Source organism: Gavia stellata, chromosome 18 (genome assembly GCF_030936135.1).
Source record: "Gavia stellata isolate bGavSte3 chromosome 18, bGavSte3.hap2, whole genome shotgun sequence".
Classification (NCBI taxonomy): domain Eukaryota; kingdom Metazoa; phylum Chordata; class Aves; order Gaviiformes; family Gaviidae; genus Gavia; species Gavia stellata.
In genome coordinates this window covers 9,666,255-9,681,364 of record NC_082611.1, presented here as the reverse complement: position 1 = coordinate 9,681,364, position 15,110 = coordinate 9,666,255, and the positions used below count along the sequence as shown (strand labels likewise).

Genomic DNA, 15,110 nt, shown 5'->3' with positions numbered 1-15,110 from the left:
GTATTTGATGGATTTAACAGAAAATGGTTTTGATTTTTTTTTGTGTGTGTGTGTAGCTGAAAAGATGATCACTAGTAACAGTAACTTTTTTTTTTTTTAATTTTTAAAATGTCATATCAACCTGTAAGGACTTCATATAACTTTTATAGAAGGTAATACAGAACTATATTAGTATAATGGGACATTATTAGAGGCCTAAGAGGTATCTGATGTCAAGTCACTGAGTAAAAGTCTTGCCTGTCTTTATTGATCATGTAACCTTGTATTCGATTTCTGCTCTGCTAGTGCATTATCTGAAATATAGCAAGTTATCTTCTCCTAAGTGGGTTGAAAAGTGCTGTGGGACTTCAGCTACTGTCTATTGCATTCTTAGCTGCACCACAAAGGAGAAATTCTGCGTGGAAAGAATAGTTTTGATACATAATTTATATTGTTTTCTTTACGTTGGTTTTTGTTTGTTTGTTTGTTTGTTTTAACTAGTGGAAACTAAGTCCTGCTCTGTTGCTCTGTATGTGTCTCAGGGAAGTGGGAGAAAACCAGAGCGTAATGGAGTAGAGTAATAGCATTCAAATCACAGAGCAAACTCATTACCATATAATGTAAGAATAAAACAAATATAAGAAAATTTCTAGCAAACTAAGTAGTTAGCTTTCTGAAAGAAAAAAATGTGTCAGGAGAAACCAAGCTTATTGCTACGTGTTTCTACCACGTTATTCAACTTCAGCCTGAATTACAAGGACATTAAGTCCTAAAACATAATGGCATTTTATATACGTAACATTTAGAAAAAACAGAAACTGCATTTTTAATAATTCTATTATAATTTGTATATGACTCTAAGAGAATAATCACTTACCAATGTCTAAGCTAATACTAGCGTTTCCCCTTCCCACTATTGTCAGAAGGACGGTATCTAGTCTGGATTTTTGCTTTAGCACTGGAGGTAGTAATTGTGTGAATGCCAAAGTAGACAACTGGCAACATACTGCTAATTAATCAAATCCTGCTTAGAACAGGTTTAAGTAGCAGAATGGTAAAAGCTGTTGATGCAAAGCTAGCTCTTTCTTATATTAGTAGAGTCTACACCAGTACAAAAGCAATAACAGAAGAATTCAACTTAAATCTTGAATGGAGTCAAGGCCTGTGACTATTGTCATTTTATATGGAAGCAGAATTACGCTGTTCATAGGGGTGATTGACTGACAAAGAATAGATATCATGTAATGCATTCCAATTACTTTAAATAACAGATTAATGGCTCTCCTGTTCGTGAAAATTGTATGGCTGGGATTGTCAGTCAGCCTATTTGCAGCTGGTAGCAGGTGTGAATCAGTTTGCTGGAATAAATTTCCTGCTGTATGACCCTTCATGCTCCTCTTCTGCTCTATTATGTTGGTCAATGGGTTGGTTTTATAGTGTTATGGTTTTCTAAAGGCACTAATACCCTTCAGCATAATGCTTTAAATTTTAATTAACTCAAAGAATAGGCATCTCACTGCAATTACATTCTCAGGAGTCCTTGGTAATCAAAATGATCCCCTAATTGGCATATTTATGTTTTCGATGGGGTTTGTCAATTATGTGGGGTTTATTTCTGCATAAGTTGAAAACTGTAAACCTCTGGGATTGTGCTTTTATATCAGGCCTGGCAAAAAGGATGGATGTCATGTATTTGCCCAGTCACAGCCTGCGAAAAAAATTGTCTTATCGTCTTGGATAGCATGAACATATATAATTTTAGTTGCATTTTCTGTTTTCCCTTTCCCAGGTCCGCTGTGATAGTGAAATACAAGAGCTACGTCTGTGGCAAAAGCAGTTGAGAGAGGACAAAAACATTATTAAAAGAGTGAAAGAATTCTGGACTAAGCAGGAAGCCAAAGGTAGGTGAATTAAATTGTATATTTTAATGATTTTTCTTTTTACCTGAAGTGTTTAATTTTTATATTTCAAGTTGTATTAAGAAATAGGACACACAGTAAGACACAAATCACGAGTGATAAGAGAAGGCAATACCTATTGGAAATGCCTGGCTGTTTCTTTACAGTCCCTACTTACTCTAAGTTAGTTGCCTGTATAGTTGAAAGTAGCAATTAAAAATACAGTACAGAGCCAAAGCTCAGTAATTTCAGAGGACTATGATAATATGCTGGCACTGTATTTCCTGGGGTAGGAACAGACCGCTACCAGCTACACAACATGTAAATACTGATTTTTACCAGATGGGTGGTTGTACGGTTTTTCTGAACTAGGGGATTGCTATCTGGTAAATGTTCTACTGGCATTTTCCTGTAGTTTTGTAGCAGAAGTTGGCCTGTACAGTTCTAAAAAAAAGAAAACAAACCCAAACAGTCCAATATAATTGCCGAGGGAAATGAGGCCAGATTGCTTTTAGAACTGACACTGTAACATGTTTCCTTTTTGCCCTGATTGTGGACAAGGCTTTACTGACAGGGCTGAAGTTACCATTCACTTGCTCAGGCACAGTGGTGTAAATACGATTATTCACCCAGCCTCTCTGTCTGCTAATGCAGGAAGATTCACTAGCTCCTCAACCAGTCTACATTTTATCAGCCTCTGTGGTCTGGACCCAAACATGATACACATAGGGATGTGAACTACATACCAACAGATGGAGGTGAGAAGAGGTTATTCAGCTATGTTGTTCATGTGTTGAAAAGAGGGAAAATTATGTTGCACCAGTCACCATTGGGTGTTCCTTCAGGCTGATGGCACTGTCGCAGATGTCATCTCAGATGGCCAATCTTTGCCCTGAACTACATAGTTTCACACAGTCAGCTGGATCAAACTGGGAGCTGCCAAAATGGTTGATCCCACTCTGTAGCTCTTGCGTCAGTTTTAGTGATTGTGTAACTGCACCATGGGTTTGGATCAGTGAGGGGTTTTGGTGTGGGGCAGGTTAGTTTTCCACAACATTGTTGCCACATGATTGCCATGTCTAACACAAAGGAGAAAGAGATCTGGGGAGAGAGAGGGATAATGACTTTCAGCAGCCCGCAGCTTGGTTAAATTCAGCAGAATATGAGATGGTATTCTCATAGCTGGTTACTGTTCATGGCTGAGGAAGTGCCAATCTCCAGGTGATTGGCAGGAGTTAAAAGCCAGGCGCAAGTCATGGCTTAGACCTCTTCAGCTCAGTACACAAAAGCACATCTGTCAATGCCCTCATTCTGCGCCTGGTTTTTGTGACTTCACTGGGAAAGGAAAGACTTACATTTGAATCCCTGCAGGGCGAGAGAGTTTACAGGTTTCTGTAAAATGTTTTAAAATGCCAAGTCCTGCTCAGTTAGATACCTATTATCCAGAAAAATATACAACTCTGGATTTCAAGTGATGGAAAATTGCTGATGTGCAATCTGGAATTAGGCAGCTTAATGGGAGGCCTCTGTCCTCTGTGTTGCCTAATGACCTAGGCAGCTCTTCACTCAGCATTGAATATTTGCAGGTCACCATTTGGAGCTCTTTCTCTTTGCTGCCTCTATAGACCATGCCATTGTTTTTTTGGTTCACCTTCAGGTGCCCAATTTCTACACATTTAAAGTCTAAGCTGAGACATTTAATATGTCCTGTTGGGTCTTCACTCAAATGTTTTTTCTTTCCTTATTCTCTATGCAACTTAACTGTTCTTTTTAATTAAATGGCGTTATTGTACTCATGCACAGATATGAAATAGGGTGTTCTGGAATTAAGTGTCTGACATCCTCAAAGTATGCTTTATTTTAGAAACTACCGTAAGAATGTCCATACATAAAGAGTACTTATTAACATCACTGCTGTAGCAATCAGCGCTTGTTGTAAGTGACTAGAGCCTTGCAATTCTTCAATAACTCTAGTCATCAAATCTTTTGTGGCTATTGTTAACTTCAAAACTGTCTGGCTTTTTAATAGATGATAGAACTAAAACTTCCCTATGAAGCATTTTAATTATAAAATAGTCCATGCTCTGTAAATGTCAAAGGAATTAACAACAGTCAGGTCACTAACCTGATGCACTGCAATTACTCTTTCACTTTTTATTGTGCATCCATTCTATCTATCATTAGTTACAAGTAGATCAGGCTAAAAGGATGGCATGAAAGTATCATGCATTACCCTTTGTGCTTGCAATCTTCCTTTGAAATTTTTGCCTAAAAGTGGAAGGAGAAATCTGTTACTAGTAACGATCATTATAACAACTGGGATTACAAAATAGCCCCTTCTTTTCAGTTTTCCTTATTTTGATGTTTGTTCCTTCACACAAATAAATGTAATAGGCACTTGGGGCTAATAATAACATTTTAAACAAATGCTAGACTCTTTCTTCTGTGTAATCCCAGCACTTCTAGATGGGCTACTTTTTATAATACCAGCAAACACAAAGTTGTAAATTGATAAATTCTCCATGTTTTCAAGCTCCCCCACTGGCAAACTTTGATTCCCTAAACTTCTTTTCTATTATTTCCTATTTGTACTTGCATATCTGTTGGATAGCATTAGTTTTTAGGACATCTAGTCAGGGGGATGTTGCAGTTATACTGTGTTAAGTTTGCTGTCAAGCCTTCTGAAGTGTATGCAGAACACCAACTAATTCTGCAGTCAGAATTGGATAAGTAGGTATTTCCACTGGGTATTTTCTAACGAACACAGCGTTCAGTAGTTATAGTGTAAATCTTTCCAATAAGTATCTTAATACATGGTGCTATTGTAACACAATTTCTCCTCTATTATGTGACATGGAACAGTATTTAAACCCACTCTCACACAACAGCTGTGTAGCAAACTCCAGGCAGTACTGGGAGCACACATTTTAAATTGTTGCTCTGGATTTCTGAAGTAATCCATATTTTGTCACATAACATGAAGTGAATCAGTGGCAACTCTCATCCTCTAGGACAGTGTTCACTGTTAAAAAGCTGTCTCTACGTGCCTCCTCCTTTAATCCTCTGCAGTGCTCACCTGCCAGTTGCATGCACTAGCTGCTACCACAGGGTGATTTAATGTTTGCAGTTGAGAGAATCATGTTCAAGTACCGCATCCACCATGTTCCCCAGGGCCTGGACAACCTCAGCAACTCCTCCTGGTTTACCTATGCTAGACAAAGCTCTTGCACAGAGGGAGGTCTGTCTCCAGTTTTGCTGCTTTCCCTGTGATGAGAGATAGTGACTGCAGCAGAAGCTACTGGATAGTTTGCATGTTTGCAAGTGCAAGGAAAAGCACTTTCCTGTTGGAGGTACTTTTCCTGCCCAAACAGCCATTCTTCGTGATCTCCAGGGAAAACGTGTGAGCTGGATTGAAGCTTCTGCCGGCTAGCTTCAGCTGCATCGTGTTATTTAATAGAATATGTCCAGTAAAATCTGCTTCAATTGTAATATTGCAAGATTTATACTAGATGTATTACACCCCGAATTCATTACAAAATATCCAGTGGAGAAATCTCCTTTTCCAATTTCGATTGCAGAATTAGTTGGTGTTCTGTGTACACTTCAAAATGCTTGACATTCTTCCAATGTTCCTTCCCAGTGTTAGGAGTTCTTATCATAAGAAGGAGTCTGCATTGATACTGGTACTGACACCAATACAAATAGCAATAGATTTCTCTGAGTAGATATTTACATACATTGAGAGACAAGCTTGTAATTAAGAAAGACAGTAATGAATGACAACCTCAAATGCTGTTCTGCACATTTATACCAACAGCAGGACCACAATGAAAGCTGTTCCTGCAGGTTTTATTTTAGCTGCGAAGGGTTAAGTGTGAATTCAGTCTGCAGAATTCTCAGGGTAGAATTTTTTAAATCATAAAGACAGTAAGTATCAGCTGATATCAAAGCTGTCATAAAAGAGTAATTTTTCAAAAGACATTGTTTTCAAAACCTTCCTTTATGTATCATGGCCTCCTCAGTTGCCTTGCTATTACAGTATTATATATTGCAAGGTGTTATGAGCTGACATGCTTTTCTGTGTCTGCACTGTGCTATGTGCAGGACCTTTTGATCACTGCTTCACTAAATTATGAACTGTTCAGAACAAAAAGAATTTTCTTCAGGGCAGTATATATTATAGTACAAATACTGAAACTGGAAGACTGTAATGATATTTTTTTTCGTGATAGCAGTTTGTTACAAGGGCTGCACAGATTTTGCAAACATTTATTCATATTTATATTGCAGTTTTAATGCACAAAAGGTCAGGTTTTATTTACCAACCCATGCAATTGCCTAAGGGATATTTTGTAGCTGAAAAGAATTCATTCTGACGAGCAAAATCATACATCACAACAGGGGAAAAACTGCATTTATATGTGTGTATATATATGGTGGTGTTCATATGCAGTAAGTGAAGTAGAATTCTTGGCTTTAGTAGCTTAGAGCTAGAAGATAAAACAAAGTAGTAACTCATAACAGTGTACAAAAATGATGAAAAATAAAATCCATGAGACATAAGTTAACTTCCAGCAAACCTGACTGATATGTAAAGATAATTTTGGCAGAGCAACGAAGGTTTTCTTCAAGTCTTTGTGGGATTTCATAGCCTATTTACTATGGTTTATTAAGAGTTTACGTTGGAAAAAAATGTAGGCATCCTTTTTTTTAAAAGAAGACATAAATAGATCTGGTTTTGAAGATCTGAAAACACTGAATTCAAGTTTACTGTGATAAAGTTCATCTCATTATAAATTAAAAAAATAAAAGCCAAATTCTTCTCTTTGTAATACATGTTAAATTCTGTCAGTGTTAGTTGTTGAAAAATTGTATTCCTGAAGGTGATGATAGAAGTTAACCTAGCAGACTTGTTAATTAATTTTAAATGATTGCAGTTTAATGTTTGTGTTTTGCACTCTCTGTTTTCAATTTGTTAGCATTTACATCATCTCATCAAGGCATGTTTTTTCATGCGTTCCATTGTCCACGATACCAGTAAGAGTTACAAATGCATACATTTCCCCCTTATTTCTAAGAAATAAACCTATATATTTACAACATACCATTGTGAAAAAGGATGTATATGATATTAGATGATTACATGATCATAGTTTACAGTCTTCATGCATGTAAAATCTTAAAGGTGAAAATTACAAGAGCATTTTCAGAGGACAAGATGAAACCATTTTCGAAATGTTGCATCTAAGAAAAGTAGGGGCTAAGGGTGGAGTGGACTGTGTCATCTGGCAGTTGAATTGATTCAAAAAACTCCTGTCTCTGAAGAAATCTAATCTTTCCATAAACTATATTTATGTTGTTTTGGAGAGTAATGTAGTGATAAGATTTCCTTTGTCTTCTTTGCCAATTGTTTCAAAAGGAAAAACAAATTTCCTTTTAATCACTCTCATAGAGCTTTCCTGTCATCAAATCAATTATTTTAGAACTCTAGGACACACAGCTGTTTCACCACTTCAAAGAAAGTTGTAAAATTGCCCCTTTACAATTTTTTTCTTAAACCCGTGCAACTTCGTATTGCTTATATCACATTAGCTTTCAATATTATCACATTGTTTCTGTAATTCCTTAACTGAGCTCTGCTAAGTTAATTTAAGAGTATCCATACATAAAATAGCCTTGGGGCCCAGACAGATGGCTATTTGGAAACAGCTGTACCAGTTTGAGAAGTTACTGTCCAGGGGTTTCCATTATCGATCTCAGCTGTGATGCCATAATTAATTTTGTTAGTGCTCCAGCTGCCCTTATTTCTGCTATTATTATTCTGCTGTTTATTAATGTCGTTAAACCCTATTTCATTGTAAAGTCAGCAAGGTTAGTTTAAACTGCTTTTACCAATGATTCAATCTAACCCAGCTGACTTTGCGCTGAAGTGGATTGTGAGCACTCATACAATAATGAATAGCATAACACAACTACTTCTTAACATGTCTTTCTGTGCATTTGGTTTAACTGAATTAATTCAGTTAATTCAATTAATCCCCTTTAATTAAACCACTGAGCTCTTCACATCAAGCAGGACAAAGCATTTATTGTTACTAAAAACTCAGATGTCGCAAATAAAGCATTAAGATTCATGATCAAAAGAAAAGGAAGAAAAACATTTTTAAATAGATACAGCAATTTATTATAAAGTTAACTACATTAAGAATAACAATGAAGTATCTCTTAAATTTGTATACGACTCTAACCCTGTTTATTAGATGCTGTAAACAGTGTTGAATCTAACTGTAGGGGATGAATGGTGAGCTGCCAAATAGCTTTTAGAAAATGCTGACTCGAGCAGTAATGTGATTCTATTGACACTACTAGAAAGATCAGCATACCCTCCATGAAAATATCAGCCAAAGACTCAGTTAATGTGAGCTAACAGTCAGATTCTGCTTTGTTGTGGCTTTCAGCACAATGCTATGTATACCTTATTTCATGGGTATGTTTTAGGCAAATTTTATATACATATATATTATATTTTATATAATTTTATGAAAGTATGTCTGTATCATCTTGACCAGTCTGATACCTAAAAAGGATATTAAGAGGATGTTAGAAATGTAAACTGATTGTAATTAACAAATCCAAAGGCATTCTTAATTAATTTTTCTGATTTGAGAAAGTGTGTTAAAACATGTTCATTATTACTGAAACAAATAGTGAAGTTTTAGTATTCATTAGAACATAACCAGAACAAAACACTTTGGGGTTTTTTTTCAAGTAGGGACCAAAAGTATGATTTTTGTGGGGCAGCAAAGGTGATCCAGCAACTTCCCCATTAAAAAGGCAGTGCTGCCCTTCTTCGACCAAGGTTTCTGCCATCCTTTCCTCTTCTTGGCTCTAGCAATCACGGCTTCATGGTGAGTTGGTTCAGCTGGCAAATCTGACAAAGAACTGCTCTTCAGTTCTGCTCTGCTGCCTCTCAGGTTAGTTTTCTCCTGGGTCAGCCTGATAAACTGACTTGCCCGGTAATGACACAGTCCTTACATCCAATGTGAGGGAAATGGCGCAACAGTAATAGAGGGAAGGGAAATTGCCCATTTGTGATGGCCGCTCACTTTTAGACCAGCTGATCTGTCCTGTGCCTGCTGTGTCATGTGAAACCATACCCTCCCTGGTATGTCTGCTTGGTTTGGTAGGCCAGGGTATAATGAAGCCTCATATAAACCACTGATTCTCCCCCTGCTTCACAGCATGTTTAAAGCATCTCTTTTTTTTTTCCTTTGTTTGTAATTCCTTATTCTTCTTTCACTATGTTTTTTTATACTATTTATTTCTAGTTTTGAAAAGTGTTCTGGGGTAGAAAGTGTGAAAACTTTGCATGAAAATTACTTTATAAATTCATAGCATCTTGCAGGACTGTTGACCTCTTTAATGCATATGCCTGCTAAATTTCTTTTTGAGTGCAAAGGAAAAGGGGTGTTTCTTTCAGCCTTTACCTAAGATCATAAAGCTACAGCATTCGTAGCTAACATTTTGTTTGCTATACTGCTCCACTGCTGTAACATTACATTCCACAAAATAATCTATATTTAAGGTGTGATAGTCCTTACTCTTAGCAGTTTCTACTTTCAGACTGAAAATGTAGAGAGAAACATAGCACTCAAGACTCAAGTTTAGTGACTTACAGCTTTAGACTTGTAGGGAGAAAGAGAATTCTCACCAATACAGCACAGCTGATGGGATAAATTTGTTCCAGAATATTTTACAGAATTTTAAAAAAGTATTCCCTTCTACAGAAAATATGGCTAATAAAAAACCAACCTCCAGAGGATGTGAGATGTGAGTGAATAGCAGATGAGCTGGGGCTTTTCTATTTTTTTTTTTCTTTGAAGATGATGTCCTTTCTGATTTTATTATTCCAATTTGCTGAAATTACTTTAATGTAAATGTATTTAAATAGGTGATTTAATAACCTGCATGCTATTTGAGATCATGTTTGGCAGGATGTGATACAGTGGCACACACATAGCAAGACATGCGTTTGGTTTCTTGAGCCTGATGATCTACCATGAGATTGTCTGTTTCGGAGAACTTCTCTTCCCAGCATGCATTTATCTAGGGCTGTCCATATCAATTTTGTCAGTACCTGCAGCCTAAAATATCCATTTGAAATTGAATTTGCTGCATCTTCTTGTTTTCTAGCTGGTAGCCCACATAGATCCAGTCGTATTTTTGCTTTAATGTTTCCAAGAAGAAATAGGCCTTTGCTTTTTGGTTAATGACCTGGTGAATTTGATTTGTGCCTCCATGCAGTGGACGAAGCCCATCTAATTGTGATTCTGAGCGGTGCGTTATGCAGATGCAGTACTTGATGAGACATCACAGGAAATGAAAAAGTATCTGTCCTACAATGAAAGGAATTTGAAAATATTTGACCTTTTTTAGGAAAATACCTAAATCTTCATTCATCATTTATGTGAACAGAACACTCTACTGACACTGTCTGTTACAATGGTTATTTCTCTGCTGGTGTGCTGTTGGAAAGACAATTGGTTCTGTATACACTGTATAGTACGTTCAGCTATTTTATTTCCTAGGGGCTTTCTTCTTCTTACCTGTGTAAAATTTGTAAACTTCTATTTTTAAAAAGCATTGTTCTTAGGGAAAATAGTAAAAGAAATAAATATTCCTGGTTTTATGGCAAAAACAACTGGAGTTCTTACAGATCAACCATAGCCTTGGTTTTGGAAGGTACTTCTGTAACAGTGAATATACACAGTGTGTGGAAAATCTAATTAAACCAAACTGAGACAGAAAGTAATCTTCACAGTAGGTGGTGGTGGTGGTGGGGGGTGATTTCCAGATACAGGAGGGAATATTCCTTTACATTCCATTCAATTTTCAAGCTGTATTTCTCCTTTGGCAGTAGAAGTTACTACTCACCTATACTGAGAGATTTTTAAAGTACTTCTTTCATAGAAAGATTCTTTTCTGTTGGGAAGACGCAACCAGCAACATACTGAAGAACTCAAAATGTAGGTGTTCTGTCACTGGAAAATCCTTGAAAATATGAATGAGATTGCAGATAAAGGGGAGAACAGGCTGCATATTTTAGGAGCACTAGAACAGGAACAGATGCATACTGTCAAGAAGCAAGGAAATGCAGTCAGTCACTCCTTATACAGCTGCGGTATGTCTCCACCTGAATTATGAGGAAGGATTTGAAAGCTAAATATGCTTACCAAGTTAAGTTGAACAGGGGAAGTCTAGTCTGCATACGTTTGAAGAATGGTTGTATGTAATCATATCAAAGTAAATGATCATACCACATCAAAGCAGAATGAATTGAGGAAGGGAAACATGTTAAATTCAGTACCCAGAAAAAAACGGCTACACTGTGAAACTTCATGGAATTAAATTCCATAAACAAATAAACATATATGACTATAGTCATGTGCTCTAATGGATCCTTATTAATGGGGCCATAAATGAAGTTACAATCGCATGCATGTTTGCAGGACTGAGCAGTTTCCCAAGGAAAATACTGAAAATGGGATATATAAAAATGGGATGTCTTACACTAGGCTTAAAAAAATATTTAAGATGTACTGTACATAATAATGCTGGATTAGAAGAAGACATAGTCTGAATAGCTAATGGATTTCTTAAGACTGCACTTCTGTGGTTTATTTAGGAAAATTCAGCTCAGTAAACTGTAAGGAATTCATCAGTTGTATGTGAGAATGTCTTTCTCCCCCCCCCCCTTCACCAAAGGGGGTTGAAATGTAGTCATGTTTTAAGAAGATATTAAACAAAAGAATTAGTTTCTAATTTCATCTACCCTCCTTTTACTGTAGCTGTAATTCTTTAATTAATCTCATTATGGAGCTCTTGTAAGTGGTGACCTCCTCATATTCCATGGTTTTATACTTTTAATATATATGTTATATTACATAACACACATATGTACACACACATATATGTTAAGATCTGACATGTTGAAGGTATTTCCTCAAATTATTTTGTTTCGGACTGAGCCGTATAAACAGGCTTAAAGCGGAAGACTACTTGCTGTCAGTAGGACACTGCAATTAAAAGAATTTGACTCTGCTTTTTTTTTACAGGTAGTCAGTTGTTTCTTTCCCAAACCAAAAGTGCTGCAGTCAAAATGGTTTAAAATGGGTTCATATATGTGATTGCTTTTGATTTAAAAGCACATGTATAGGGTTTCAGTTACACAAAAGACCTTAGAATTTATTTTTTTAAAAAAAAAAGAAAATCCAAGAACAAAGCAGTGCCGATAGCTGTGTATGTGGTGGTTTTCATTAAGCCTAATTCAAGATGCTTGAGATGTTTTTGAAAGTTTAATCTTGGCACTAACAGCTGAGAATGTAGTGATAAAAGTCATAAGACTCATGATCCAGATTCCGCTTTATTGGTCCACACCCCGGACTCAGACGTCTTTGAAAAGTTACAAAGATTGTAGTAACATTTAATTTCTGAAACTACGTTGGGAATGTTTGGGGGCGGGGAAAAAGGAAAGATGATCATTTAGATAACCTACAAAATACGTGATCTTCTGAACTGTGCTTACACAGGCACAGCAGTGTATCTGCTAGCACAAGGCTGAACTAATCCTCCAGTACCAAAGCTGTATTTTTACCCATCACTCTGCAGTTGTTAATAATGATTTGTAATGGAAAAAAGACAATTGCAATTTGGTGATTTTTCTATGATTATATAAACATATTTTTTTTTAATTTGTTTTTCAAAGGAGAGGATAAATTCTTCATGGGTTTTGCAATCTTTTTTTTTTTCTTTTTCTACTTCTAACCTTTTTCAAGATACTAGTGAAAAAAATGAGAGCATTTTTATTGAAAATTCTGTTGGTGTTTTTTTGATAGTCATTTAGATATGCAAAACCAAAATTTCCATTTGTAACTATGAGATGCATTAAAAGCCTGGAGAAAAGGCTGTCACCAGTTAAAAAGTAAAACTTCCAAATAGTTCTGCAACAAATCTAGATTTGAGACTCTTTTGGTTAAAAAAAAAAAGGGGGGGGGGGAGGGAACACAGGGAAAGAAAGACCATGAACTGTTAGTGGAGTCTTAAAATACGATTCAGAGATTAGCAAAGAAGTGGGTGACAGATTGCAGAACATACAAGCTACTTGCCCCAGACTTCCCTTTAAACCGAGACTGCAGCATTAGTCACTTGGACGTCTTTTTCAATGTAACTGTCTTTTTTTTTTAACCTGATCATTTGTTTTAGTCTGTGTAAGAGTTTGAATTTGGTGATTTTACAGAACCTATCATATTTTGCAGGTAGGAAACATTTCAGAAATAAGAGGGCCTAATGGGTGTAAATGCAGTTTTCATGAAGCTGCCCAGCAAATCTGGCATTTCAGTTTTCTGGCCATGTTGGCTTCTGCCTTTAAATCCCCAAATGCTTTTTGCTGGGGACCTGCCACTCTGGAATGATTTCTCTTAATTTCTGGTCAGTTCTTTCTATTTTCACCCTTCTCTTTTTCTATCTATCTTAACTATTTACATGGAAAAAAACCTGCATTAATCAGAAGCACTGAAGATGCGCTGGTTGCCTTCATTCTGGATTTTTCTCTCAGTCCAGAGTCTTCTTCCCTGAACTGCTGTGTTTCTGTGGCTGTCTCTTCATGAATCTCAGGTCACTGAATGATTTGGAGGACACTTGGATAATCAGTAGCAATACAGTCTCCAGTGTATCTAATTCTGTGTAGTTTGTTCCCTCCTAAAGTCAGGTGTTCATGTCAGTTGTTCATCTAGTCTAATGCTTGTATCTTCCAATATTTTTTTCTCTTTGTACACCTTGAATTGTAACAATGCCATCCAGATATATCTAAATGAATTCTTAATCTTTCTGCCAAAATGTTAGGAAAGAATCGTGCATTGCACAAACAAATTCTGCTAGAGATCTTTCAGGCCTCTTTTCCCATCTCCATTACTGGATGTTGGTGTTTGGGAGTCTCCTGTATGTCAGCTCTTGCTTCCCTAATCTAATCCTAAATGAATTAAAAAATGCCCTGAAATTGTTTACTCTCTGAAGTCATGGAGGCAAGACTAAGCATTTTACAAACTCTGTTGCTGATTTGGAGTATTAAGTTTGTCCTGTCACTTGTATATATCCATTTTGCAGAAGCCTCTTCTGATGAGTGATCCTCTGACAGTTCCATTTGAGATTCATGAGTAACAGGCATGTCTATGGGAATAATTTCCAGTTTATTTTTTGTTTGTTTGTTTAATGTATCTGTTTTCAATACACCATTTTCCTATCACTAGTGACTGAAGATTTCCTGAAGTGAAAGGTTTCACTAATAATTGCCTACATGTTGACTTCCAGTAGTAAGAAGCTAAAATTATACACACTTTATAAAGAACTGTCTCTTTAAAAGTCAGGTCTTATTTCAGACAGATTGCTGGTGGCTCCAATTTCATGTTTAGGCTTCTTTGGCATTTCATTGGAAGGCTAGGGTGAAACTCCTTTCTATATATATATTATACTCTAAGCGCCTGCTAATAAGTTATTCCAATAGATTTTCTTTAATGGATTTTCATCTTCTTATAGTCTGAGTTGATGGTATTTTTCATTACTGTTTTCAACTGTTTAAATTACTAAATGTAATTCTCAGCATTCTTACGATTTAAACAAAATAGTGTGGGTGTATAAACCTTTCATAAGCTACTGTCACAAACCAGCTGTACTATACAGTAGTGTATAAAGTAGGTCATAGTTTGTTCGCTGTTGTGCTGAAACAACCAAGCCTCAAACCAGAACATCAGTCCTGATTCTGTATTAGTGCATTAAGATGAGGGAAAATTGTCTCTGTTATCCAAAATAGTTGGTAAAGATGTTTGAACTTAATGCATACATAAATAGGACAAAGGCCAGTCCTCAGATGGCTCATAGGAGTTTTGCAGATTTTTGCATACCCCACTCCCAGGAGCTGACCAAACAGTACATCCAAATACATTGGAAGCCAGTGCTTCCTTTAGCCATCATCTGTGCCTCAACATTGCAACGCATACATGATAAACTATGTCAAATGAGCTGCATTTCCAAGGAATGTGGCATACAAACTAATAGATAACTTTATTATAGTAGGAGTAGCAAGTCAAAAATAACAGTTAACAGTTGTGCTAAACTCTTCAGAGCAACCCCCACCTCACTTCCAAGGTAATTAATCACAGTCTCCACTAGTGCTTGTTA

At 36.5% G+C, this 15,110-nt stretch overlaps 1 protein-coding gene across 1 annotated transcript in view; it reads left to right on the top strand.

Moving 5' to 3' along the window:
* The window catches only part of IQCK (IQ motif containing K), a 39,012-nt gene extending 25,469 nt beyond the window's left edge, over positions 1-13,543 (top strand). Inside the window, exons 8-10 of the mRNA XM_059826599.1 lie at positions 1,769-1,880; positions 6,857-6,914; positions 13,444-13,543. Coding sequence (XP_059682582.1) covers positions 1,769-1,880; positions 6,857-6,914; positions 13,444-13,543 — 270 coding nt within the window. The remainder of the gene's footprint in view (positions 1-1,768; positions 1,881-6,856; positions 6,915-13,443) is intronic.
* Positions 13,544-15,110: the final 1,567 nt, after the last annotated feature.